Below are 26,665 nucleotides of genomic sequence, written 5' to 3'. Positions count from 1 at the left end.
TTACTGTTGCTATGAGTTTTGTTTCACACCGACATTCAAAACTGTTCAAAATAAATCACATAAATAACATATAAAATGCATTTTCTCAAGATTGTCGCTTGACATTTAAACATGAAATCAGAGGCAGATTCCTGGTTTTCAGGGGCATCATCACCTTCAATTTTTAATCATTTGATGGATATTTGCCCGCTCGTTTGCACCTTTACACTTTTATAGCTTTGTACTCTACAAAGATCCTCCTTCAGAAACACAAAGTGGAAAATTCCTTAAGAAAGACTATGAAAACTTGCAAAGTTACTATTGCTCACAATGCTTTTTAAAACGTATTTCCCATAAAAGTGCAGCTCAAAAGCCTTCCATATAAAATGTGCTGTTACCTTTCACAAATATGAGATATGAGTGTGCAATAAGTCCCGTCTCCATCTCTGAGTAATCATAACTGTCCTAAAGTGACTATTCTTTATTATTGCTTAACTAAAAATAACAAATATACTATATAGTAAACCCACCACTAAGATTACAGCATTGAAGTAATCAAATGTATGAAAATAAGAGTTCTCAGAAATCGTACTACTGATTTCCAAAACTCATAAATACAATTGCATAGTGTAAGAACCCGTCATTTAAATGAGATTAGAGTTGTTTTCTTGTTGGTTTAAAAAATATGATCAGTACATACAAAGTTGCATTCCAGTCCAAGTGGAAAAATCCATTTTAGAACAAATCAATTCCTCCTGGTAAAGAAAAGGCACTTTGGAAGTACAGTAGCTGGACAGCACATATACAATATCACCATGACAACAGTCAGCCTGTGGAAAAAGGTCATTAGGGCGGCTAATCTGGATGGAGGAAGCTGCTGTGCAGGTACCATTAAATCCCTGCACTCTTTTTTTTTACTGGCACAGTGCAAAGATCAGACAAAAGTCATTGGCGAGCCCATCACCTGCACTCTCTCCTTCTTTTAAGTGATTTATAAAATTTCACAAAGAAAATGTCAATAGTGTAGCAGGAGCATTCCCTACAGATAAATCAACGCAAATAAAACCTTCCCAAACTGATGACTTAGTATCTTAAAACCATCTCTGATGAGATGACATAACTTGGTGTTTGCTAAAAAGCTTTTTTTCCCTCCCATCTTTTTGACACGTCAGGTTGGCCACAGTTAAAACACACCAGAGAGCAAAATAATCAACAATAAAATGCCACAAAGTTAAATACTAAACGAATAATACTGAAAAGTAATCCAGTCTCTGTATTGCATTCTCCTCCGTTTCCTGTGAGCTCTAGCGGAAAGATATTCAAGCATCTGTGGCGCGCACGTGCGTGTGCCCGTGTGTATGAGCTTCAGGGAAGGTCGCTTCCATCATAGACGATGGGTTTCTCCATGGACAGATGGTAGAAAACTTTCTTGGAGATAAATCTGTTAGAAGAGGATTAAAAAGAGTCAAATAAGATGACTTGAAAGACACACCCTCGGGCACGCGTGCATGCACACACACTCACACTTGTACTTCTATCTTTGTGAGGACTTTCATAGGCATAATGTGTGACCCAGCTCCTGACCCTATGCCAAACCCAAATCTAACCTCAACATTCAAACCACGTCTTGACCATCATGCAACCCTTTGATGTTGTGTGGACCAGCCCCAATGGCGTTACCTCCCAAAAATGTCTTCACTTTATTAGTAAAATGCAGATTTTGGTACTGTACGTAGCAAGTACAAGAAAACACATCCTGTTCATTTCCAAGAGAACAATCCTAGCTCAGGAGGATTCATTACCGTGAGAAGGAGTTGTCAAAGACGAGTGTGTAGAGGCCGGCGTGTCGCACTTTCAGCTGACCCTTGATTGTCTCTTTGTGGGAACTGCAGCGGGTCAGAGGAATGAGAACCTGAGAATAAAACAAAGCTATCAGTGATGGTTTATTTTGGTCTATAACATTTGAACATTTCTCTTGATTCCAATCATAATACAGGTCCTCACAGAAATGTAAAAGCAAGTGTGAGCAAACCTTTGACTGTTCCACCTGAGTGTCAGCGGACCCCCTGTAGACGACGCTGAAGGAGATGCTCTTGGGCTCTGAGGAGAACGTCCAGCTGATTGTTGGCCCACTGTCGCTGACTTCAATGGTGATCACGCTGTAACTGCTGGACTTGATGAACAGTTCCCTGAGGCCGTCGCCAAATCCTGAAATATCATCGATGCTGAGCGGGACAGCCAGCCTGAGATGAGGAGAAATGCAGTTAATCAACTGTATCATTGCAAGCTGAGCCATCTACTTGGACATCAGATCACAAGTGAACAAGCGCACGTGATTTCTCCTGATTTGAGAAGGTTGATTTCTGAATCCTGGACAGTGGGAACATGGTCCTCTGGATCATCGGGGGTCATATCTCCAACACTTCTGTAAGACCCAGAATGTACATTCACGTGATCCAGTATTAAATCAGGGCAGTTGAGGCTGATTTATTTTCTGATTGATGAAAAGAAACAAATCTAGGAAAACGTCTAAGTAAAGGTTTGTCTTCTTCAATGGCAACAAGCACCCAAGGCCATGCTCACATATTCAACGCTTCCTGAGGGTGCCGGTCTTGCTCTCCATCCAGTGAGACGGTCTGGGATGTGGTGTCACTGTCATAAACACCATTCACTTCCTCTTCAGTGATGATGTCAAAAGCTCCCTCATCAGATCTGTTGCTGGGCTCTGAAACTGGGACGGATGCAACATTTTTAACCTTCACAATTCCTCTCTGAAGCCAAACCAAGGCAGGTACCTTTCTGACGAGAACCTGTAAATAAAGCTCGACATCTGAGACCATCACTGCTTCATCACTCTCACCTGTTACCCTGGGGGTGGGTTTATATGGCGCTGGCTCGGGAGGAGCTGCAGCGGCAGCTCCGGGTGGAGGAGGCTGTGAGTCTGAGGGGCTCAGCTCTGCTGCTGTGAACCGCTCCACCACCGCGCTGTGTTCGCTGTAACACTCCTTGCAGCAGCGCTCCTTCTTCCCGCTCTGCTTGGTCATCACATAGTTGTTGCTGCAGTAGTAGCAGAAGATGCGTCCGCAAAGCCTGAAAAATGAATCGGTTATTGCCGCGACAGGTCGCCCGCTCTCACATCCTTGACGTAAATAACACCTGTGTCGTCCTGCACTGTGGGAGAGATGAAGGCCCACCTGCAGTGGTGTCTGCGCAGCCACCAGGTGAACTGGCTCTGGCAGTCCAGGCAGTGTGTGGTCTCCTTATCCAGTAACCACCAGCGCTCCTCTGCTCGGAGTTTCTGCTCAAACTCCAGAGCATCTGACTTCTGCCACAAAGCATCTTTGTCCCTGACACAAAAAGCACAGAAACATAAAGACACTGTCACTACAAAGGTTTCGCATAAATCTCTGTTGCGACACAAAGATTTTGAAACTTCAAAATCGCTACATTCAAGGCGGTCGGAAATATCAGAACTGCTCAAACAAACACGACTACGACAACAGGAAATAAACGTAACCCCATTTGTTAACCTGATGAGCTCAATGAGCCGCTCCTCCAGATAGTTTTTTGTTCTGTTGAGGTCGTCGATCTCTGCAGACATCGTAAGGTGCTGGTTGTCCCTCTCCGCCTCTGCTGAGCTGAGTTTCTGCTTCAGTTCCTCACAAACCTTTTGCAGGGCCAAGTGCGCCTCGTCCGTGCTGAATAGAGCAAAACCTGTTAGCTCTTATTTTGCATCCAAAACACAAAACTCTGCATTTCCTGGTAAGTGAAGCCACCTGGTGACTGCATCTCTCAGGCGCTTGATCTCATCCACGTTCTCACAAATGGCTGCTTCATTCTTCGTTATATGAGCATCTTTTTCGCAAAGTAGCTGAAGGTTTTGCTCATTCGCAGCCTGGAAGAGAAGAAAAAAGATGAAATTATGATCGTATAGCTGCTGCTGTGGATTCTGCAGTGATAGGAAACGAGAAAAATGATCTCTAAAGAATCCTTCCAGCACTGGAGTTGGTGTCATATCTATTCAACCAGGTAACTATGAATCACCGGGTCAGTAAAACGAACCTCCAGCTCTGACACTCGAGCCTCCAGACTGACAACATTCTTCTTTTCTTGCTGTAGCTTCACTTTGACTTTCTCCAGCTGCTCATTCATACTCTGAAACGGGAGAGAAGCCGAAAGCCATATTTATAATAATCGTGCAGATTATTATTGTGAAAAAGAAAGTTTAGAAGAATTGAATCATCTCTGGACTTATAAAATGAATAAAAAAATCTACCCTCATGTGCAATTGATGATTCATGCTTTCTGAACTCATTTGGAACTTGATGGCCTCTGTCTCCTCTCGACTGGACTCCTTCGTTTTCTGCATTTCCTCGGCAGCCCTATCAAGCTGCTTCTGGAGCTCCTTGAGAGTCTCTCTCTCTGTCAACTCCTCTCTCAGTCTGTCGTTCTCCAGCTGCAGTTCCTCCATGCCACGTTCCACCCGCTCCATCTCTTTGACCAGCTCTTCGATCTTGGCGGTGTCCTCTTGCCAATGCTCTTTCACCTCTTCCTTCTCGGCCCCCAGCCTGCAGATGGTCATGCCGAGCTCTGCCATCTCTGTGTTTGCCCTGTGCAGACTCTCACGTATCTCCCCGTTCTCCGAGGTTATCTTGGTGTTTTCAGCCTTAACTGTGGCCAATTCTTCTCGTATGGCAGTTGTAGAAATAGCCAGTTCAGCGTGAGCAGCCAGCTCTTTGTCTCTCTGGTCATTCAGTGCCTCCTCTTTCTTTTTGTACTCCATCAGCTCTGTTATGTGACTCTGATTGAGAGCTTCTGCCTGAGCCTTTAGCTGTTCAGTGAGAGTCCTGAGCTCATTCCTCTGAGCTTCTGTCACCTCCAGCTGTGCTTGTGATTTCAGCTTTTCCTCCTCAGACCTCTTGACGTCCACTCTTAGGTCCAGGATCTCTGACTGGAGTCGAGACACATCAGCCAAACTGACCTCTAACTGGCTCTCAGCTATGGTCAATTTGGTTTTCACTTCCTGGTTCTCCCATGCACTCCTCTCCAGCTGGGAACTTTCGATCATCTGCTTCTCAGAGCTAACTCTCTTGAGCATTTCTGTCTGTTTAGCACACATTTCTTCTACATCTGTTTTCTCTTTCTCCAGCTTCTTCTCCCTGGTTTCCAGAGCTTTAAGCCTGGACTGGAGCTCCACTAGTGTCTTCTCTTTACTCTCCAGCTGAGCATCTTTGGCATGCAGCTGTTCTTGGAGACTTGCTTCATTTTTGCGTGAAACTCCCAAGTTCTTCTCCAAATCTTCAATCTGCCCATGAACTCTCTTCAGGTCAGCTTGCATCTGATTCAGAGCTGTCTTTACAGTGTCCTGTTCTTCTCTCAAACTCTGGTTTTCTTTTTCGAGCCGTTTCGATGTCGCCTCTGACATCTTTGAGGACACGCTGGCTCGCTGCAGACTCTCATCTAGCTTGCGGTTCTCTTCTCGTAAGTGTTTCTCCTTTTCATCTACTGTCATTTTGGCATCATCCAACTGGCCTCGAAGATGTTTCTCAGAGGACCTTAGACCTGCTAATTCGTTTTCAAGCGCCAGCCTGTTTTCAGCCATCTCCTTCATCAGCTCTTCATTTCTTTTGACAGTAGCCAACAGTTTCTCATTCAGTTCCATCAGACTGGCACACTGTATCTTGTAGTCTTCCATTTTTAAGCCTTGCTCCTTGATGCTACCTTCCAGCTCAACAATATTAGTGGTTAGTTTGTCCCTGTCTTTGGTCAGGATTTGATTCTTGGCCTCCAGCTGTTGTAGTGTCTCGTGGCTAGACTTGAACTCTGCCTCTTTTTTTTGTAGTTCCTCCTCAAATGCAGTGACTTCTGTCTCAAATGACTCTTTCAAGCAGCTAATACTCTTTTGCATTTCAGCTTTATCCTTGTCTTCCCTCATTTTCACCTCTTGCAATTCCTCTGCTTTTTTCTCTAGACTCTCCTGAAGGTCCTGCAGTTGCTTGAGTAGATTACTTGTCTCCTTTTCTCTCAGTGTCAACACACCCTGCAGCTTATCAAGGTCTGCGATCTGTTGCTCTACTCTGGCCTCCAACTTGGCCTTCTCCTCGGCGGCAGATGCAACTAGTGCTCCCACTTTCATTTCAGCATGCTGTAAAGACGCGTCCTTGACACTCAGCAGCTCCTCTAGCCTCTCTGTCTGTCTCTTCCTCTCCTCCAACTCTGCCACAGTTTCCATCTTTCCTTTCTCTGCCTCCTTCAGCCTGTCCAGCAATTCATGGATCTTCTGAGCTGAATCAAAGAAGCTGGCTGCTTGCTGGCCCTTCTCATTCAGAACTCCATCCAACTTTGCCATGAGCTCTACATTCTTCCCTTCAGCGGCCACCAGCTTTTTCTGAAGAAGCTGTTGTTCAGCCTCCTGTGCAGTTTCTCGATTTCTGAGTGTCTCTATCTCTCTAGTCAGGGCCTTCTTTCTCTCTTGAAGAGCGTTCAGTTCTTCCTGCGAGCCTTGCTGCTCCTCTTGGGCAGAGAGCGATGCATCCAGCTGCCTCTGAAGTTCTACAACTACTCCCCTCAGCTCAGCAGCTTCCTCGCTGAGTTGCTGAACCCTGTCAAGAAGCGCTCTGTGCTTCAGCTCCGACTGGTCGAGCTCCAGGCGAAGATGTTCAACTGTGCCAGCGTCTTCTCTGCAGGGGGGCAGAGACTCATTCAAGTCGTTCAACAGACTTTGGCCATAATCGGGACTAAAAGGGAAGTCAGAAGCTTGCTAGAACAAAGAAAGGTGGGAAACAGAAGAGTGGTGAACATCATATCATAATCATGATACAAGACTGTAAATTTATTTAACCTGTACCTGGGAATAAGAGCTTGCTAGACTGTTAATACTAGAACTGCGGCTAGGGGGTTTCCACATGTGTCCAGGTGAGTTTGTACTTCCCAGCGTCCTCCTATTAGATCGGAAAAACCAAACTTCTGTCTTAGCATAACACATTTATCTTTGTTTTATTTATTTAATTCACTTTATTCTTTCATTAATTGCATTAGTGATTTGTTTGTTACCTTGCAAAACTGGGCCAGGATGCATCAAGGTCATGACCCCTGGATGCCACGTCGAACTGGACCTCATTGAGCTCATAGAGATGATTTATTATGTCAACACTTAGGTGCGGCTTCAAAAATGGACTTCTTGCATAGTACCAGTCACTGCAGCAAGACATATGAGGTAGATGTTCCAGTAAGGTGTACAGTATATTAGTGTGATGTTTTTGGTTCAAAAATGTATCGAAAGGGATAAAATTCAAAAACTAAAAGTCGCAAGATTTAAACAGCAGCAGTTGCAGTCTTCAGTAGAAGTAGTAATCTATTTTTTTTAAACACTACAAAAGTAAAGCAGCTGGTTTTCCTGCTATATTACTGATTCATTTTTCCATTAAAGACAGACCCAATATTTTCCCATGTGCATGTGGGATAGCAGAGGTGAAGAACACTTATGGAGGGGTCTGTCCAACACAGACACCTCAAACAAGACCTGCAGCCCTGAATTCAAAGCTGGGTCATGATTTCTTTTAACCAATGTTGTTAGAAATCTACAATTCTTATATCATAATAGCTAAAAAACAAAATGTCTTAAAATCATATCATAGGTATGTATTCAATCTGAATCTCAGTTCAACACTCTGATAAGATTACCTGGTGACTCTTTGGTTCATCAGGCACTGCTGCAGAGTGTCAGCCAGTCGCTGATGTACGAGGGAGTAACGGATAAATGCTCTTCCTTTGCCCAGAGAGGTTTTCAGCTACAAAAACACATGGTTTCACATAAGCTGTGAGCCAGTCTTTACATCATGCTTATGTCACCAAACTCTTACTGCAAAAAAGGACATTCCATTATTAGAAATGGGCTTTTTTCTAAATCAAAAAATGACAAACCTCTGTAATGCATTTAACAAAGCGGATCCCATCGTTGGCTCCTTTGACCTTTGCCAGACAGTCATTAAAGTAGTCCCAATAATCTTTCTTTGTCCCAAGAAATGTGGTTTTCTCCTTCTGGTCAAACTGAAACATATATAAATGGTGACCTTTAAGGGTTAAATCAGTCATAACTTCCTTATGACAGAGATATAATCTGTGCTTGCATTAAGTTTTTATTCATCCACATTTATAAATGTTATTTACGTGACTGTTTTCACTCAAATCTTACCTGCAATAGGTACTCGAGTTTATAAGAGAATTTGTGCAGGTGGGTACTGTCATCTGTGATGGGCTCGCCACTCTCCCGATACTCCTTTGAAAGCTCTGCAACGGCCTCTGAAGTTCATGTAGTTTTAAATTAGCAAAGGGTCAATGAAAAGCCAGGTTCAAAAGATTAAAATAACACTGAGAAACATAGAACACACAAACATACAGAGGACAGACGTAAAGAAATAAAGACTTTCAAAACATGACCAAATAGAAAAAATGTTTTGTACAAAGAAATACAACATTACCTGATAAAAATCACATGACCAGACTAGAATTAATCTAAATTAGATGAATGCAACATTTGCATTTTTCAATTCCTTTTGATTAGACATTCACTATTCTAGAACCTTCCTGTGTGGTCAGTTAAGGTTTCCTATAGTTCCATATTAAAGCTACTATGTGAATAAACTACTTGCCTCTTATCCATCGCAAAAGTTGAAAAGACACCTGTGATGGATGTACCCTCAGTACACACTTTCTATCTCGCTGCATGATGACAGAATCTTCCACCACACCCTTACAAAAATGACTCAAACTCTCATGTCCCAAACTGATTCGGTGAATAAGAGCTGGCAGGTAGTTCCAAGTGTATAAATTATGTGATAATGTCCCTGAGGTCACCATATAATGGGAAACCTTCTTTCTTCTTCGTTGAGTCACATTGGGGAAAAAAAGGTTTTAAAAATGTCCGCAACCAGTCACACATGCACACACATAAAGGCAGCGTACCGTGCAGATCTCTGATAATCCTCTGGAGCTGGCTCTCCCCAACTGAACCCTCAACAGCCATCGCCCCACCGCTCTCTCCCTGGCAACCAGGGGTCACAAGGTCACATCTAGTCTGCTGAATCAGAGATTTGGAGCAGTAAAGAACAAAAGAGTCACATTTATGCCTCACCACTTCATACTGTCGTAGCCAGAAACTCAGTGGGAATTCAACACAATAACACAGGAATAGGGGAATAGAATATATGTTGCAATCTGAAATATATAGGATAAGTGTGTTCTACATATTCAGTTGCATTTGAAATAATAATCTGTACATTGTTTAATGACAAAAACCCACCAAAAGTAGTGAATAAAAAGAGTTTCCATCACTAATACAGATTCTGTGCTTATTACATGTATTATTAGTCCCTATACATCAGATGGCAAACGTGTTTACCTTTTATTACATATTGGTAGAGATTAACTCTTTGGATATGCGGAAGTAAACAAGCCATCTAAATGTATTCATTTCATTTCAAGAAGTCTAAGTGTATTAACAGCATTTTGCGAATGATTATAGCAATGATCTGTCCAAATGCTCTTTTAGTACACGACGCTAAAAGAAAAATGCTAAATAATCTATTTAGTTTTGTGTTCACTTTGTTTGAAAAGCCTGTGCTAACAGCTAACTGGGTCGACGTGAGTCAGATTTCCAGACTTGTAAAAATAAGACATAATTTTGCAAGACTACTTTTAAAGCTCAAAGAGCAGGTTTGTCACGTCGAAAAGACGTAGGATTTTTTTTTTCTGACGACTTTATATGCGTCAGTGACGCTATGCTAGCTCTCTCCAGGGTGTCACACACAACTACCTTTGACTTTTTATCATGACGAAAACAACTGTCAACACCGACAAATTATGACATTGATAATCTAACAAGTCTCTAGATGATTGCTACTGAAAGAGTTTTAAAAAATAACGATGATGACATACTTTTATGGATATATCTCATGTCCATAACAACCCAGCTCTTTAAAAGTGTGCAAGCAAACTTGTTTAAAGTGTCTTGATAGACTCCACTTCATCCAGTGCAAAAACAGCATACAGCTTTCGACCAATGGTAATGAGATATGTAGGCGGGACTAAACAATTGTAGTTCGGTTGACCTACAGGGGAATAAACAGATGTCATGTGACGCCTTCCAATATCGTACGCTTGTCCAACTTTCTAAACTAAACACAAAATTACTATACTCCTTATAATCATACTTATTCTTCCATTACACTATAATGTCCTTAGTCGGTTGTAGTCACATTACCCTTGTCTTGTAATGTTACCCATTACCCTGATCATTGTGCGCAATAATAATATGCTTAATCCCTCATTTCCTTTGTATGAATAGGCGTAATCTTAAAACAATGAATATATTACTTAAATTGATTCTATATACTACTTTATTCTAGTTTAATTTCCTGCAAAGGTACCAACTTTAAAGGTAGCAAATATTCAGTGATAAATATTTAAATATTCAACTACTTTACCATTGCTGCCTTTGTATGTCTGCTGGACATCTGTCATAATAAAACAAGTTGTGCTGTAATATTAAGCTGTGACATCTCAAAAAGGAAGCCACCTTTCTCATTCGAAATTTAAAAAAAAACTCATAGACGAGTAAATGTGTTTTAATTACAAAATCATTTTCTCATTAATACAACGTTTTGTGACTATTCATATAATTTTTTGGCTTAGCTTTTCTTTTAGTTTCTTTTGCTTTTTCCCTTTCTAACAAAATGCTGAGCTCATTATAGACAGCGAAATTTTGCTGTTGATCACATGGAGAAAGAAACTTGTCCTTCCGCATATTACCGTCCGGTGGCAACGTAACCATTTTAATTATTTGATTTAACTGGTGGGTTGAGAATGAGACCATGAGAAACATGCCTGCAAATGAAACTGCTTGATTTTAAACCAACCGGATTTATATAGGTGTGTGATCCACAACAATTTGATCTGTATGGTGCATCTAACCTAAAATGCATTGTCAACCATTTTAAGATCAGCATCTCACTGACCTCATTGACCGCATCCTGAGTAGATTCCGCAGAACCGACTTGCCTAACCCTTTCAAGACTCTCATCAGATCATAACTATTAAGCTATTAAACACCAGATGGCACCAGTGAGCAGCACTATATATCGAATCAGTTCTTAAATAAAAACGCTCTGTGTGTGTGTGTGCGTGTGTGTATGTATGTTGTCACAGCATACAGATCCAAACGTTCTGCAAAGTATCCAGTTGGCCAATATCAGGCATGACATCTGTAAGATTATGCTTCAGACTGGACGAACTCACAGACGCAGAGAAGTTGTTTTATTTGTTCAGCCCAGCCTCACTGAAACAGAAACAGCCTGTGCCAAAGACAGGAATAATTCAGCCCCTCACTTTAAAAATTTAAACGGGAGAATTCTGAGAGCAAGGACAAGAAAATAACATAGAACCTACAGGTAAGATTGTACCGACAGGACCAGCCTGCTGTGGGTTTTTTCCCTCCATGTCTGTAGGGTGCTAATTTTATAATTTAGGGTCATGTTTTAGCATCTCTATCATTTCAACTTTAAGGGCAAAGTCTGAGATATGAATTAGGCTCGAGGGGACTTTTGTAAAAGGCAAGGGATAATAGAAAGGTTCCACAAAATTAGTTGCGAAAACCTTTGAGGGATTCTTTTATTTCTGGAGAATCACAACTGATCTCTTTAAATAACAAATATCTTCACAACTATATAAAAAAAACTTGGACCTGTGACAAGGCCTTTACTACATCTGGCAAATGGAGGTTTTGAAGGCTGGACCTGTCTTCACCTGCCCACAGAAGGGGAATAAATAAAGTTTTTGTCAAAGACATGCTGGCCCTCGTCCCAGAGCCTCCTCGTCTTCCTCTGCTCAGCTCCCTTAATCAGGCCGCTGAGTAAACTCTGCTTTGATCCGGAATCAGGATGTGTTTGTGTGTGTCAGTTTATAGTTCAAGTGTCTTTCAGGTGGGTGGTACACGTGGCGTCCTCTGTCTGAGCCTGTCTCACAGCTCGTCCCTTGACGTTCGGGCTGCAGGAGGTGGCGAGTCTCCCGTGACGCTGTTCTGCGCCACAGGACGGATTCTACCCTGCTGGGCCGTTTTTTGAGCCTGCTGCCTGTCCCAGTCTGTGGCTACAGCATCGTCGTCCCAGATGGTGGAGGTCTCGGTGTCGCTGATGTAACCAGGTTCCCCAGTGTAGTGGGTGGGGTAAATGAGCAGCGGCTCCACAGAGAAGGCCTTCAGGTTCCGCAGCTCAAAATGAGACATGTACTCAGTGCTGAGGAAGAAGCAAATTATTCATTCATTCGCATTACAGTACTAAACAAAACAGAAACAAGATATACTTACTATACTTACTTACTTGCCTTACAAATTATTCTTAACTATTCTGAGTACAAACTGATGTGCTTTCTTAGAAATGCATTCATCTTCAATCTCTTCTGCAACAATTCTTCTGGCTAACCTATGCTGAATAGTTTATGTTACTAAACGGAAATGGGACGTTTTCCGTTGAAAGTTGGTTCAAATAGATCTAGATATTCCTGAGCTGGCTTTGAGTTGTGTAGTACCAAAAACTACGTAAAGGGGGCGTTGTGGACCAGAAAGTTGAAGCATAACGGCAGCAGACTTAATTTAAGACACATTGACGTGATGCAATGATGACAAAATTGCGTTAAATTCATTTTAAATGTAAGATCTACACATTCCAAATAAAATGTATTCAACTAGACAACTAGAAAGAAAGAACCCAGAGAGCAAACTTCTGCCGAGCAGCTCATTTCATCACATCTTGTGACTTACACCTTTAGTATAGTATATATAAGCAGTAATAATATGTTTACATAACATAGTACGGTGCTTTGATCATTGGGAGATTAAACATCCAAAATTTAATGAGCTCTCCCTTGGTCATCATTATTTCCTGAAAATTTCATGAAAATCCATTCATAACTTTTTGAGGTAATTTGAAGACGGACGGACAGACGGCCGGGTGGACAGAGTGAATCTGTGAATAAATAAATAAATAAATAACTGTTGTGCGGATTTGAATGGAAATATACTCAAGGTAATTACTTCAAGGTTTTAGCTTCGCTGTTGCCTTGCAGGAAAAACAATCCTGGTTGGTCGGCAGCAGGACATCAAGGGGGGCAACGCTGGGGCCGGAGTGCTTTGACACGTCAGCCAAGTCCAATCGTACTCGTGAATATAGCAGAGGTCACCACAGAGGTCAACTCCCGGCTGTCGAGGCGACCCATTAAAGCCTGTCAGCACTGTGTGAGGATGGTGAAACTCTACACCTTTATTAGAGCTCATCTACACCCACACATGCGCTCAGGCACGTGGACACAGACCTTCCAAACAATGAGAGCTTTGTTGTTGGGTTGGTTGTCTTGCATTTGTGTGTTTTATTTATTTGGGGCCTGAAACAGAAACTCCTTAATTTGGATGATATGAAGCGCCCAACAAATAAAGTTCCTTCACACACTCTTCCAGTGTTAAACGGTGCGATCTGAACATTTGATCACCCTCTCTCACACTGCACCTATTCATAATCCACACACTGCAGCGGACACACGATGTAATAACATACTCGACTCGCCGTCCATCTCAAACCCACCCCCAGTTAGACCTCTATCAATGGGAATCCTGTCCCCCTCTCCGAGCAGCAGGAAGAGCCACGCCGGCCTGCATTCCTCAGAACGAGAGAGAAGGAAGGGGGAGGAGAAGCGGATGATGCGAGGAGGGCCCGTGCACACAAATTAGGCTTGTGAAGAATGAAGGTAAGCAATACAGAGGTTTCTAAAAAGAAAGGTTAAAACAAACTGAGAGGAGGGCAGGGGGAAGAGGAAGGGATCTGTAGCGGAGGTGGAGGTGCAGATGGAGAGCAGGACACAGCGAGCCTTAAGGAGGATAAAAAGAAACAGAAAGGCAGGCATTGTGTGTCCTCTGCAAGGAATCGAACCTGCTGAACCCCCAAGAACAATCAGGTTCTATGTCAGGTAGTACAGAAAGAGTATCATGTTCCTGCATGGAGGAACTGAAACTAAAATTATATTCACTCCTCCAAGACAATTGCTTCAATGTTTAGAGAAATACCCGATTGACAGCTGATGTACTTTTACTGTAAGGTGATTTATTGTTATGCATATGCCCCACTCCACTCCCTGGTGGTCTAGTGGTTAGGATTCGGCGCTCTCACCGCCGCGGCCCGGGTTCGATTCCCGGTCAGGGAACGTATTTTTAGGGCCAGTAACAGCTTGGACATATGATCTGAAGGTTCTCTGGTTGAAGGCAAGTTGCATTTCTGGAGCAATGCCTAGGTGCCCTCGAGCAAGGCATGACCGCCTAAAAATGCTGAGAGTATCGGCTTACTTACTATGATCCCCACTCCTCTAATGGTAGCGTGTGTTCTTTTCCAGGTTCATGTATAATAATGTGTGTGCACTAGACACTGTGTAAAACTAGTAATTTCTTCCCCTCTGGTTGCTAATAATGGGTTGTTCTTTGTCTTGTTCTTCTTCTGCCAGGATGTTAAAGTGTACAATGTAAAAAAATAATAATAACAATAATAAAACTTGAGACTTACTTGGGGTGTTTATTGTACATGACGGGCAGGAACTCGTCCACGGGCAGCATTTTTGTGAAAGGATCAGCTGCCAGCAACTTCCTGGCTCCTTGTTGTGACAGCGCATAGCCGAGGGTCCAGTAGGAGTAATCGGCCTCAACCAAGTTGTTGACACCGTCCACGGACTGCTCCGGCTGCTGCACCTGCATACGCTTCCGCCCGATGTAGCTGCAGAGGAGACAGGAAGAGGCTGATGCTGAATGCAAAAGAGTGCAAACCTTCCACTGTCATTTATAAAAACACAGCACGTGTGTGTCCTCGTGGGACCATATTATACATTTCACTGGCAAGACGAGGACTTTTTGTCTGGTCCTCCCAACTACAAAGGGTGGTTTGAGGGTTATGACTTTGGTTTTAAGGTTAATGTTAGAATTGGGTCAGGGTCAGGGTCAGGAATTCAGTTCTGACGGTTCAAATTAGGGTCTGGAGAAGGCATTATTGTCAGCGTGTCCTCACAAAGACGTACAAACATGTCTTCTGGGTTGTCTTACATGAGGTCCCAGTCCAGCTGGGCTCTGTCTATGTCATCCATTATGGCCTGCAGCCGTCGTTTGAACCTGGGTTCAAATCTAACGTCATCCTCTAAAACAAGAACTTGCTTGAGGCCACGTTCCAACACCTGAAGGTCAAAAAGAAGAAAAACACTAAAAATGGAGGCGAGCACGCTGTTTACATCATGCCAGGAGAGACCGACATTCTATCCCCCCCCCTCACCTGCGTCCATATCGAGTGATGGCTGAGAAAACATCCGATCTCCCCACGAGTGAGGACCCGTCCAGAGTAAGGGTCTTTGTATTGCGGCAGCATCTCTATCCCCAGCGCCTGCAGCTGGGACGTATTGAGCGCCCTGAGAGGGAGAAGGAGCCGCTGCACTCAGAATGCTGTGACAACTGAAGTATTTTGCCAACCAAACAGAGGCTACAGGAAGGATTAAAGCCGTCTTAGGCCTGGATTAAAGTGCTGAGTCTCGCCAACAAGCCATAGTTTCGACAGGATGTGTTGATAAAGATGTCAGGAAGAGTGGTGACAGAGGGGAGACGGACCGTTGTCTTCTCTCCCACTGACACAGCACCGTAGATAAGATGCTAAATATATTACGTTATTGAAGCTCCATTCAATAATCAAAGAATTTCTTTTGAGGATCAAACCACCTTATCCAGTAGGTTAGTTCAGTGGGTGTATTTTGTGCTACCTACTTGCCGTCCACGGCATCCCACAGGGTCGAGTGGAGACCCAGGGCTGCAAATGTTTTAAGCATCCTGGTCCGTCTGTCCAGACGACGCTTCAGGTTGATCAGGAAGATCTAAATATTTAGGGGACAGATTTAGGGAGTTTGTTTCAGCCTGCAGTCACACACACTGCATACAACAAACAATACATTCAAAACAGGAAGTGGGAGACGCTGATGGACTGTAAATGGACCGAAACAATCTTGTGACTCACTTCATCAAAACCCATCTTTTCCTGGAGTGACGGAGGAGAGAACACATGCTCGGAGGGCTCGATGTCATGGTCAACTGAGGAGAGGCGGCCAAAGGAGGAGAAAGATCAGAAACACTGAATAGTTCTATCGTTCCTTTATGGTTCCTTTAGGTAACCAAGTTAGAAAATACTCGTTTAGGTTAAAAACCTCTTTCCCAAGAGTGACGTGACCAAGTCAGCAGCACAAAAACAAAATGGTTCCAGCAAACACACAAAACACAGATACGGCCACGTACCACAGAAAAAGATGTGTCAATTTCAAATCCTTAGAGGGTAGATGGACATAAAACTTGGTCTTTTTTGACCAGAGAACCTAAGCCAGGATTTTTACTGGCCATCAGGAGTGTTCATATACAGTAAAACAGTTCTCCACCGTCTAACAAGGGGGGAAAAAAGCTGCCTGAGTATTTATAAAATGTGCACATTTCAGTTGCAATTGCTGTTTGAAAATAGCAGAGAGAGCGGACATCCTCCGAAGTCTGTTGGTTTATTCAGTTTGGTTTATTTAGGATCTGAGAGCAGCGATTGAAGGGGGAAAGAGGGGAAGAAAGACTGTGTGTGTGTGTGTGTGTGTGTGTGTGTGTGTGTGTGTGTGGGTGTGGGTGTGGGTGTTGGAGGGGTGGCTGAGGGTGATTAGAGCAAAGAGTTTACAGAATGCAGTTCAGGAGAGAAACAAGCCTGAGGGGAGAAGAGTACACACTTGCAGCAGCTGGACTCTGTGTGTGTGTGTGTGTCGGTGTGTGTGTGTGTGTGTGGGGGGGGGGGGGGGGGGGGGGTGCGCGTGTGTGTGTGTGTGTGTGTGTGTGTGTTTTACTCACTCAAAGCCTCTGTGATGGTGTGTATAAAACTCTCACTTTCATCCTCCACATTCTGCTGAGGTTTCAGTGGGACCGGCAGGAGACCGTAGTGCTCTCTGTTACACACATGCATCTGCACACCTGTAACACACACATGCACACACACATGTGTGTAAAGTCCCTGTCAATTTAAAAATAAAATGCTGTGTGATCCCATTTACTCTTTCTGTCCCACACTTGTGCGCAATGTTGCCTTCGACATCCTAACTGCAAACTTCAAACCGAAGCTGCTCCCATTTACTGCGAATAACCGATTTCAAAACTCACCCACTTGGCGTGCTGAGAACGCAAACACCATGATGTCATCGAATGCCCAGCTATAGTCCGGGTGAGGAGGATAGAAAGCCAAGTCTCTGCTGGACTCGCGCCTCAGGTCCAACAAGAAGGTGCTGTGCACCATGGGAACAGGGAAACAGCCCAGTCGCTTCCACTCCCTGATTGGCTGGTAGTCTGGAGTTCTCTTGTAGTACCCCTGACAGGGAAGGGGGTCAGCGGCGGCACGTTCAGGTTGGTTGGACAGAAAAGTTCAATTTGTACCTGCGGGGTGACGCCACACCAGAAGTTGGAGTAGAGCGAGCGTGACTCTAACATGGGGGCCACCAGGGTCAGGTTTTCAGCCATCAGCAGAGTGAGGACGCGGGGGTTGGTCAAGAGGTTATCGCTGTCTACAAACTACAGGGTCGGAGAGGAGACGTCAGCAGACAAGCAGGCTGTAATGGCTCCCATCAACACAGATAATAAGTCTAGAGGAAAAAAAGAACCGCGGACACTGGTCTTACAAGGATGTAATCGGCCCAGCGTTCCCTGGCAGCCTTCAGAGCCGCCTGTCTCAGCTTCAGCACATGGTTGAACCTTGAAGGAGGCCAGTGTTTGGGACCCCACTCATCGGTGTAAGACCTGACCAAAGATGCAAAGTAAATCATTCAGTTTTGTTCAAGTGAGGGGAGGATGCCGCCCAATGTTGAGTGAAAGCTTAACAACACATCTCATGACCAATCTGTGACCTCTGAGAGTTTTTACAGAGTTTGGCTCACCGTGGTTCGTCCATTGGTCTCCATTCGACGTAGTGGTAGACGTGCTGAGCCCTCTTCAGCCATTCTCTCAGCATGGCAGTGGTGTTGTCCACATTGTGGTCCGTTGCTGCCCTGGAACGCAGACAACACAGGGTGGGAATGGAACACTCAGGACGGGGGGAACAAGCAGCTTCTTCCAATGCACCTAATTGTCTGATCTGATGTAGCTGTTGGAAGCCTCTTTTCTTGTTTAATAGCAACAAGAGATCTAATCAAGTAGCAAAATGAAAGCTGTATGCACTGACAGGATAGCCCATTTGTTATGTCATGGCGCATAAAGTACAACAAGTACAGACGCAGCTGCTTGTTTGTCACCGTGGCTGGAAAATCTACACCGTCGAATCCACTCAGAGGAGACACTGCAGGCTCTGTATGAGCGAGTCAGTCAGTGTGTGTGTGTGTGTGTGTGTGTGTGTGTGCGCGTGTGCGTGTGTGTTGGGCGCTGCAGAGTGAGACATCTCTTGAAGACATCTGTACTTTAAATGTAGAAATACCACCTGTCTTCGTGTTGAAAATGTGTTGAACCCTTAAAGAGGCAAGTAAATGCGAGTCTGTACTTGAAGGCGGGCACACAAACATCCAGTAAGATGGAGTTTTCCACTGCCGATTGTAAGATTCCTTTCCACACTCTCTCCAAAACTGGGCCTAAATTTAGACCAGCAGGACGAATTACGCAATTGGCACACACAAACACGGCTCACAATAATATTGCCACGCACCTCACCTGTGTCTGCTGGACCTGAGCACCACGCTTTCCTGTTTCTGTTGCACAGGTGAAGGGGTTTGGAGTTTTTCATTTTCTGCCTCCGAGGAACGCCTCAAGGGCTGACAACTTTCGGCGTGTCTTTGAACACGTGAAAGGTCAAAAACAAGCGCACGCAAGCATCTACATGTGCACACGAGTCAATAAACACTCGTGAATAAAGATGGAAGTCAGCCTTTGATGACTAGCTGCTGCTTCTTTTTTTATTGTTGGTTGGAAAGACACTGAAACATGTAACATCCGTTGTTAATGAGTGGATGTACACATATTTAGACGCCTTTTCAAGCACTAAAGTGAATACATGTGTTCCTACACAGCATCTCCCTAGGCTCCAGATGGCTGTTTAAGAGGAGAACGCTTAGATACCATATGCTACACACACACACACACACACACACACACACACACACACACACACACACACACACACACACATACAGCAGATGAGGTTTTATATCAAAATGAACTACTAATGATACAGATAAATGAGTGACAGCATTAAAGATCAAATGAAGTTCTATTGTTTTCATATGTTCCTCTGAGAAACATACATGATGATTTCCATGGAAAGGCTGGAAAAGTTCATGATTTCAAAACCATTTTAAAAATGTGCAAACAATTACCAAATAAAGTAAAAAGCATCTGAATCTAATGAGGCTCATAGATTTTTACCACACTACTCCCTTTATCCTAGCACACATTTCAGGGGGCATTGTGCTCCTCCTTAAATGCCCCTGGGCAACATTCCAGGACTGTTCTGTACAGTACTTTACTGTAAACACAAAACCCATTTAAGCCCCCCCAGAACACTACTGACATCCCTGCAGATGACAATTATCCCTATGATCAGGAGGGCGCTTTACTGTCTGAAGCAATGTTAGCGGGAACGCTCAGATATCCATCTTGCCTCCTCCACGAGCTGCAGTCCCATTATTTGCTTGCAGCTTGTGTTCTAAGCATCTGGACAACACATGCTTCACCTACACATCCCACCACTCCTTCTCTCTAAGCCTCTGTCGGTGCACGTCTTGCATCTCGCCTCGTGCACATCACAGTGGTGCAGAGCCGCACGACTTTGGAGAAGATATTGTATCACGACTGTTGTGTTCTGCAAATTCAAATGCAGAAGCTGCAACATATATAATAAAGATTTGGGGGCATCGACTCATGATTATTAACCTTTGAAGTCAGCCACTACTATGTGTGTGTGTGTGTGTGTGTGTGTGAGAGAGACAGAGAGCGAGAGAGAGGGCAGGAGAAGGATGAAGACAGGCCCTTTTGGGTAAACATAGTCTGAAAGGTTCCAGCAGGTCAATGTCAGCTGACTGTTGATTAAATAAACTATCTAATATCACACACAATAACATCTGGGTGATGTATATAATTAAGAACTAAGAATGCCTCTTTCAGCCCTCATGTAATAACCATGCTGTGTGTGTGTGTGTGTGTGTGTGTGTGTGTGTGTGTGTGTGTGTGCTGACGTGGCTTCAGACCTCTCACTGTTTTATTGGGGCAAAGGGAAAGAGGAGGGGTGGGATAGGTAGAAGGGGAGGTGTGGGCAAAGAAGAGTAGTGGTGGGTGAGGCGAAAGAGAAAGAGCAAATTCCTCATGTCTCTCATGGCACCTTTACAGCACGGTGCAAGATTCAGTGTTCATATTCCACCAAACATTATTATGGTGACTGTAAACATCACTGCTGCGTGTCCTACTCCCCCTGAATGCCTCACAGTCAGGCCTGAATCCTATTTAAAATGATGGGGAGGCAGAGCTTCTTTCTTTACTGCAGCTTACCACCAGGTGCACGAGGTGTTTGGCCTCACTTGAGGCATCCGTTCAATTTAACAACACAATCTAAATTAGGATTTAAAAAAAAAAAAAAAAAAGCACATAAAATGTGTTTGGACAGGAGGACCTAATAGCAATGCTGACACGTGCCTTTTTTTTTTTTAAAGACAGGCAATTTATACTCACATGTGGAGGTAATTGCCACAAATGGAAGCAGAGGGAAGAGGGGCATAGGGCCACTGCCCTCCTAAGCACCACTCCTGACAGACGATTTTTAGAACACGTGGGCATCGGTGCATAGAAACCCAACACACAGAGCCAAGTCCAGAGAGAGAGAGCGTGATCACAAAAGAACTATGTTATGAGAAAGTCAGTCCTCTGGGTTTACTGTGCTTCATTAGGCTCAGGGTCCAAACGCCCTTTACGGAGATCTCTCTCTCACGAGCAGCTCAGAGCTGGAGGGCAGGGTGCTGGTCTGTGGGCCCGCTGAGGAACTGGTAAAGGCTGTGAAGTCACTCCGCTTGGAAATAAGACATCACAGACACTGCACCACACCTCATCATTCGTCACCTCTGGCTGTCTTCACACAGTCCATCTTCTCCAAAAAAATATTAAATATTATTGGCAATAAAAGGCTCCGTAAATCACCAGTGGAGCCCATAGACCCATCACACTTTAGTACAGGTTGCCATGGGAAGTGCCAGTGTTAGCCATTCTTAAAAGGATCAATAAACATTTTAATTAGATTCCCACTGTCAAATATCCGAGAAACACCAACAAACACAACTATAGCCTGTGGATCAAGTCACAGTTCCTACTGAAACTGCGAATGCAGCTGGAGAAAAACCCCAAGAAAAATGAGTTTTTCGGGGGGATTCCCAGGTGACCGCTTCCTAGAGCTGCTGCTCCTTCAGCCCTGTGCAGAAATGATCCAGCTCCTCAACAGATGATCACTGGGGCTTTATGAGGTTATTAGAAAGGTGATGAGAAACAGAGGCAGAAGCAGAGAGGCAGATCATTCCAACACAGAGAGGTGCAACATGTATATGCTCACGGCTGGAGTTGTCCACACAAGACCCAAGCATGAGAACATAAGTCAAACCTCCTGCGTGACAAAACCAAGAGCGGCTTCTGCCTGACAGCTGCGTTAGGAATGAAGCCCGAGGTTACACACCTGCACTGGGAGACCCTGGTCCAACGTCACCACGCTGGTATCCACTTTAAATGGTTTGATTGAATTAATCAGATGTTGCTTGGCTGAAACTTTAAAAAGTAAACAAGTTTAAGCGCGTGACTTCCAGCGGCAGCAGAAAGTCCTTCGGGTCCGTCAGCATTTGCATGTGACAATAATCCTGCAGACCTGTTTAACTACGCAAAAATATAGAGCGATAACTCTATGAATATAGGTGTGGATATTTTTATTCAAGCAGTAAAAGCAGCCCTGCCATGAAGGCAGATGACGTCAGGGCCCCGAGATTCTCTTTATGTTTCCACAAATCACCGTTTCCAGTGAAGCACCTGGGAATTCACTCCAGCACATGTGCGCTCCTGAGTGTGGAGAGAACAGTCTTCACTCTTCTCACGGTGCATCTACAAATATCAGTGTCTGGAGTTGGTTAATACATTAATACGTTAATAATTTATCCGAGGCTGCAACGACAGATGATGCTGCTGCTGTACCTCTGATCACATCCATGGACAGGACCCCACCCTTTTTGTCCATCTTTTGTCCATGTGGACAAGAGTCTAAAAACAAGCAGTTGCACCCTCTCCACCCGTTTCTGCAGTTTCCACTGAAGTTGGTGATGAAAATCTGTGTCATGTTATGTTTTTGAACACAACAAAGACCCCGGAAGAACTTCCCTTCTCAGGAAATTGCAGTTCTGGAGAACACGACGCACTTTTGTAGTTTGGCTGTTAGGGGAAAAAACAAACAAGGAGAAGGAGTTCCTGCAGAACAGCAGATTAACCAACCTGCTGGGCATTAGCGGGTTGGTTAATCTGCTGTTTGCCCTGTTTACCAGCCTCTCCTCTCTCAGCCCGACCCTCCCCCTCTTTCTATAAATTCCTGCATTCTTTCATTCTTTAACGGCGGCGTGTGACTCGTTCGCGCTGCTGTGTCACTCCTCTGCTGGACCTGCATCTCATCACACTGAGCTGTGGAGCAGATTTAAAGATTGTCAGTGCACACAGCTGCACATCATCGCTACATAACCTGAACACCACAACCCTCCCAACACTCCTGAGGGCGGAGGTGACACGGCTCCTGCTGCTGGAACACAATAGAAACTCTATCACAGCCATTATTAGATGATTATTTTTGATTTCCTCCTGCTTCAGTCTCCAGAGATGTGAGCTCTGTTCTTGAGGAACACCCCGTCCCCTCACAAGAACCACAACTTTCATTCAGCACCATCATCTGTGCAGTTCTCATAGCCTCCTTGTATCCATCTGTTTATGATCCATTCAGCCAGATTGGAACAGCGTGTTCTGTATGTGAAGATCCTGGTGAAGTACACGTATGTGACCACTTTTGGACTGTTTGGTAGCTGTCCTTCATCACAATCAGTTTAGCCAAAAATCCCTAATTATAAAAAAGTACGCATGCTTTTATGGTGAGTTTAATGACACGCTGGGTTGTCAGTAATGATGATGTCCAAGAGGGGAAAAAATGATGAACTACAGAACAGCACCTCATTCCTCACTTCTTACCTCATAAATGCCCATTTTGGACACACCAATACATACGGTTTATATGATTTCATAGATGAATTTCAACAGGTAGTTGAGCTAAAGTGGACGGGTGCCCTCAGCAGGACACCGCGCAGGGTCGTGACTGCACCTTTCTGTCTGCTGACGCTTGGCTGTTGAAACAAACACGTTTGTGTGACATCAGCGTGGGCCGTTCTCCCTCAGTCATGGGTTTTCCCTGAACTGTCCCGAGTGCGGGAAGAGATGTCAGTGGTGGCTGTTCTGATGAGGGGCACGCAAAGGGTGAAGGGACCAAATGGAGGAATGTGACAGCAGACAGAGGAAAGCGGTGCTCCACGGGAGATAACACACATATTTGAGACACAGAAAGCAGGCATCACATGCATGACTTCCCAGAACTCTCTCACACCCCCTCCTGCTGTCAGACCAACTCAGTGCCTCCCTCCATCCTTCACCTGCTGGTCCACTTTGAAGGCTTTGTTTCATCTCAGTGTGCCCACATGAGGTTGGGCCCTACCTGGGGTGAGGCCCCCCCCTTCATACCTGCCAGTCCTGCTGTTTTAAAGCTCCGTTTCCGCCGGTTTGTGCTGAATCAGACGGAGGGAACCGTGATTAGGGGGTTAGGGCTGACCCAACATGCACTGCAGCTCTTTCATCTTCTCTCCCCTGTGCAATTTAGAAGCCGGCAGACGCGCGAAGTAAGCACATCGTTAAAAAAAAAAAAAAAGCCCGCAGCAACAGGTCTGTGAGGGCAGGCGGGTTATTAGAATTAACGCGGACGCACGCAGCGCGGTGCGCGGGACGTGCACGTCTGGAACTAGGAGAACTTTCAAAACTAAGTTCAAGAAAAGGCATGCACAAAATGCATGCACAAAATGCATGCACGGGATTTCTTTGATTACATGTGGTTAGAAGGGTTTCCGCGTCTCTTACCAGATCGCTATGCGCTCCTTCGGGTACTCCAGCTTCTCGATGCAGCCCAGGTAATGTGGCAGGCTGTGCGCGGCGTTGCGAGCCACAATGGCGATCATAACCTTTGGCTTCAGCAGCGCAGACTCGGACTTTATGGGCTCTTGTATCACAGTCGGCAGCTCCGACGCGCTGCCGGGCACCAGAGCGACCAGGAGCGCCCACAGCACACCGACTCCCGCGGCCCCGAGCGCACGCATCTTCCCTTTCCGATTCAGCCGTGGGTCCCGGGTCCGAGCGACAGACTGGTGCTACTGAGGGAGGTTGGGAGGGAGAGAAAGGAAGGAAGGTAACTTCAAGAGAGCGATTGGGTGGGAGAGCTCCTCCCACGCCCCTGCCGCAGGCTGCTGCTGAATGAAGCTCCCTCTGGATGAAGTCAAAAAATCCATTATTGCAGAATATTTGCACTAATGTTGTGATGACGTCAGCTTCTCTGTCAGACGGAAGCATTTTGAATCATGCTTGTGTCTCAGTGTAGCAGAAACACGGCTTATCAGGTGTTGCAAACTATATGATCACCTAAATATTTATTAATACAGCGTATTACAATAATAGTTTATAGTCTGAGTTGGTTGCACTGTGAGTGACTGAATGCATCTTCTAATCAAACTACGACGTTAAGATTCAAATATATAGTAAGTATAGTGGAAGAGCATCAGCAGGGAGTGAGAGTGAAGCAGGTCATATCCCCCATATTACATATGACTTCTAAATGTCCCATAGTATAATATATATTCTGCATATATATAGTATATGTATGTAGTCAATAGCCGGTAGTAATACGGTTACAGTTGCCTCACTTCTTTGTTTCTGTCTTCCAATTTCACTGTTTTCTGCATTTTTGGCATAACATTTATCTGTGATGGCCTTTATAAGATCAAAGGTCACTATCCCGCCAGAATGTCCAACATTGCCAAAACTGAATCGAATTTTTTTAAAAAAAAAAATAAATAAACAATTCAGGATGAACACCATCCAGGAGGCAAGGATTTGCTGTAAATTTGGGGTTTTTCTATATAGGATCTATAAAAGTCAGGCCCAGATTAAGCTGTAAAGGTTAGGCTGTGTGTGTGTGTGTGTGTGTGTGTGTGTGTGTGTGTGTGTGTGTGTGTGTGTGTGTGTGTGTGTGTGTGTTTTCTACCTTAAAGAACTCTTTAACCTTAAAGTAGCTGTGTTTAATGACAGTCTCATTTGAATTGTGTTTATTTGAACAGGGATCTGCTCGTGTTTGGCCTCTTGGCTGATGTCATGGACGCGCTCCGCTGCCGTCTTCTCTGCTGCTGGATGATCCGAGTCGCTGCAAATGCAGAGTCTGACAGCTCCAATAATCCCCGAGCTCCCTCTGCTGTCTTCCCCTAACGTCTGGAACTCACAGCCTCCGCTTGCACCAACAACCAGAGCAGAAAGCTCCGGAGAAAATCTCAGAGCTGATGAGTTTGACCTTTACAACCAGGAGTCTGGCTTTGATTAGAGCCGTCAGTACCAAAGGGCAGAGATCAAATCAATAAGACGTGTTGGGATTTACTCACAGGCATATCTGTAAGCACACACACACACACACACACACACACACACACACACACAGACCCTAGTCAAGTGTGTGTGTGTGTACATTCTCCTCCTGTATTCCGTCTTCCAGTGCAGCGAAACTGCCGCTTTGTAATTTTGGTTGCATACTTGACGTGCAGCCATTTTGTTTCTCCAAATGAGCTATGGATGACAGATAGAGCAGATTGCTTATTTAGTTATGTTTGGGATAAATGTATGTTCCAAGGTTTTTCAGTTCTGTTAAATAGCAGGGTAAATCTCCTCCATCAACCACAGCATGGAAATGTTGGTATAGCTAAAAGACTGTGGCCCCTTTTGCTTTACAAGCGCTCGGGTCTATTTGTCTTTCTTTCTTTTTGGAAACGATGAGTGAAGTGCATTCTGTCGGATGAAAGACAAAGTCATACATATAGATATATTTTTGGGGTGTCGAAAGACTGATCAGGAAAATGCTGATGAGGCTTCCCAAGAACAGCTGAGAGGACAACAGTGATTTCAGTGTGTGTGTGTGTGTGTGTGTGTGTGTGTGTGTGTGTGTGTGTGTGTGTGTGCTCGGTGCGTCCTTAATGGAGTGTCAGCTCGAACAGTGTTATATTTATGTGCGTGTTCATGTGTCTCCACCAGCAGATGGCGCTCACGCGCTGCAGTGGAACGCTCCTGTGTGAAGCAGACCGGAAGCTGCTTCGGGCCACCGGCGGCTCTCCTCCACAGCAGCAGTGGGAGGGAATCTGCTGCTGTGTTAACCCGATCTGTGACCATAAACTAGAACATGAGGACATTAGGTCTTTCCAGCAGCAGGTCATTGGTTCAGGATGCTGACAATACCGTCCAAACCGGTCCACCGGGGACGCCTTAGCC

General features: G+C 44.6%; 2 protein-coding genes and 1 non-coding gene across 5 annotated transcripts; 1 reads left to right on the top strand and 2 right to left on the bottom strand.

Annotated features, from left to right (window-relative positions):
- Positions 1-135: 135 nt before the first annotated feature.
- Positions 136-10,071, bottom strand: fyco1a (FYVE and coiled-coil domain autophagy adaptor 1a). Of its 3 annotated transcripts, none has more exons than XM_029827915.1 (18): positions 9,916-10,071; positions 8,944-9,058; positions 8,174-8,280; positions 7,903-8,028; positions 7,663-7,769; positions 7,033-7,176; positions 6,827-6,920; positions 4,256-6,739; positions 4,042-4,134; positions 3,756-3,874; positions 3,510-3,677; positions 3,174-3,326; positions 2,840-3,069; positions 2,563-2,710; positions 2,312-2,404; positions 2,012-2,222; positions 1,782-1,891; positions 136-1,420 (listed from the first exon to the last, which is right to left on the bottom strand). In XM_029827915.1, exons 2-18 carry the CDS (start codon positions 9,002-9,004, stop codon positions 1,345-1,347), a joined length of 4,524 nt encoding a protein of 1,507 aa, XP_029683775.1. In that variant the 5' UTR covers positions 9,005-9,058; positions 9,916-10,071; the 3' UTR covers positions 136-1,344. The 3 variants fall into 3 exon arrangements, with proteins under 3 accessions (XP_029683775.1, XP_029683776.1, XP_029683777.1); XM_029827916.1 differs by having other exon boundaries at positions 8,944-9,055; positions 9,916-10,053; XM_029827917.1 differs by lacking the exons at positions 8,174-8,280; positions 8,944-9,058; positions 9,916-10,071 and having other exon boundaries at positions 7,663-7,840.
- Positions 10,072-10,588: 517 nt separating this feature from the next.
- On the bottom strand, positions 10,589-24,545 carry colgalt2b (collagen beta(1-O)galactosyltransferase 2b). The gene is made up of 12 exons (XM_029827918.1): positions 24,224-24,545; positions 17,992-18,102; positions 17,737-17,854; positions 17,495-17,629; positions 17,225-17,429; positions 16,919-17,038; positions 16,062-16,135; positions 15,815-15,921; positions 15,333-15,465; positions 15,110-15,237; positions 14,580-14,786; positions 10,589-12,269 (listed from the first exon to the last, which is right to left on the bottom strand). Exons 1-12 carry the CDS (start codon positions 24,457-24,459, stop codon positions 11,996-11,998), a joined length of 1,848 nt encoding a protein of 615 aa, XP_029683778.1. The 5' UTR covers positions 24,460-24,545; the 3' UTR covers positions 10,589-11,995.
- Positions 14,155-14,226, top strand: trnae-cuc (transfer RNA glutamic acid (anticodon CUC)). The gene has a single exon. It is a non-coding gene; the product is annotated as a tRNA-Glu (tRNA).
- Positions 24,546-26,665: the final 2,120 nt, after the last annotated feature.

The sequence above is a fragment of the Takifugu rubripes genome, chromosome 20 (genome assembly GCF_901000725.2).
Source record: "Takifugu rubripes chromosome 20, fTakRub1.2, whole genome shotgun sequence".
Taxonomy (NCBI): Eukaryota; Metazoa; Chordata; class Actinopteri; order Tetraodontiformes; family Tetraodontidae; genus Takifugu; species Takifugu rubripes.
The sequence above is the reverse complement of the archived record's forward strand: the minus strand, read 5'-3'. Positions and strand labels throughout refer to the sequence as shown.

Bases quoted from the DNA above. Each gene is read 5' to 3' on its own strand.
- fyco1a (XM_029827915.1), bottom strand. From the start codon at position 9,004: ATGGCTGTTGAGGGTTCAGTTGGGGAGAGCCAGCTCCAGAGGATTATC. The intron at 7,177-7,662 runs GTAATCTTATCA...GTCTTGCTGCAG, and splicing joins ATGAACCAAAGAGTCACCAG to TGACTGGTACTATGCAAGAA. The intron at 4,135-4,255 runs GTAGATTTTTTT...CTCCCGTTTCAG, and splicing joins ATCATCAATTGCACATGAGG to AGTATGAATGAGCAGCTGGA.
- colgalt2b (XM_029827918.1), bottom strand. From the start codon at position 24,459: ATGCGTGCGCTCGGGGCCGCGGGAGTCGGTGTGCTGTGGGCGCTCCTG. The intron at 17,430-17,494 runs GTACAAATTGAA...CTTCCCTGTCAG, and splicing joins GGTGTGGCGTCACCCCGCAG to GGGTACTACAAGAGAACTCC. The intron at 14,787-15,109 runs GTAAGACAACCC...TCTCCTCTGCAG, and splicing joins CAGCTGGACTGGGACCTCAT to CTACATCGGGCGGAAGCGTA.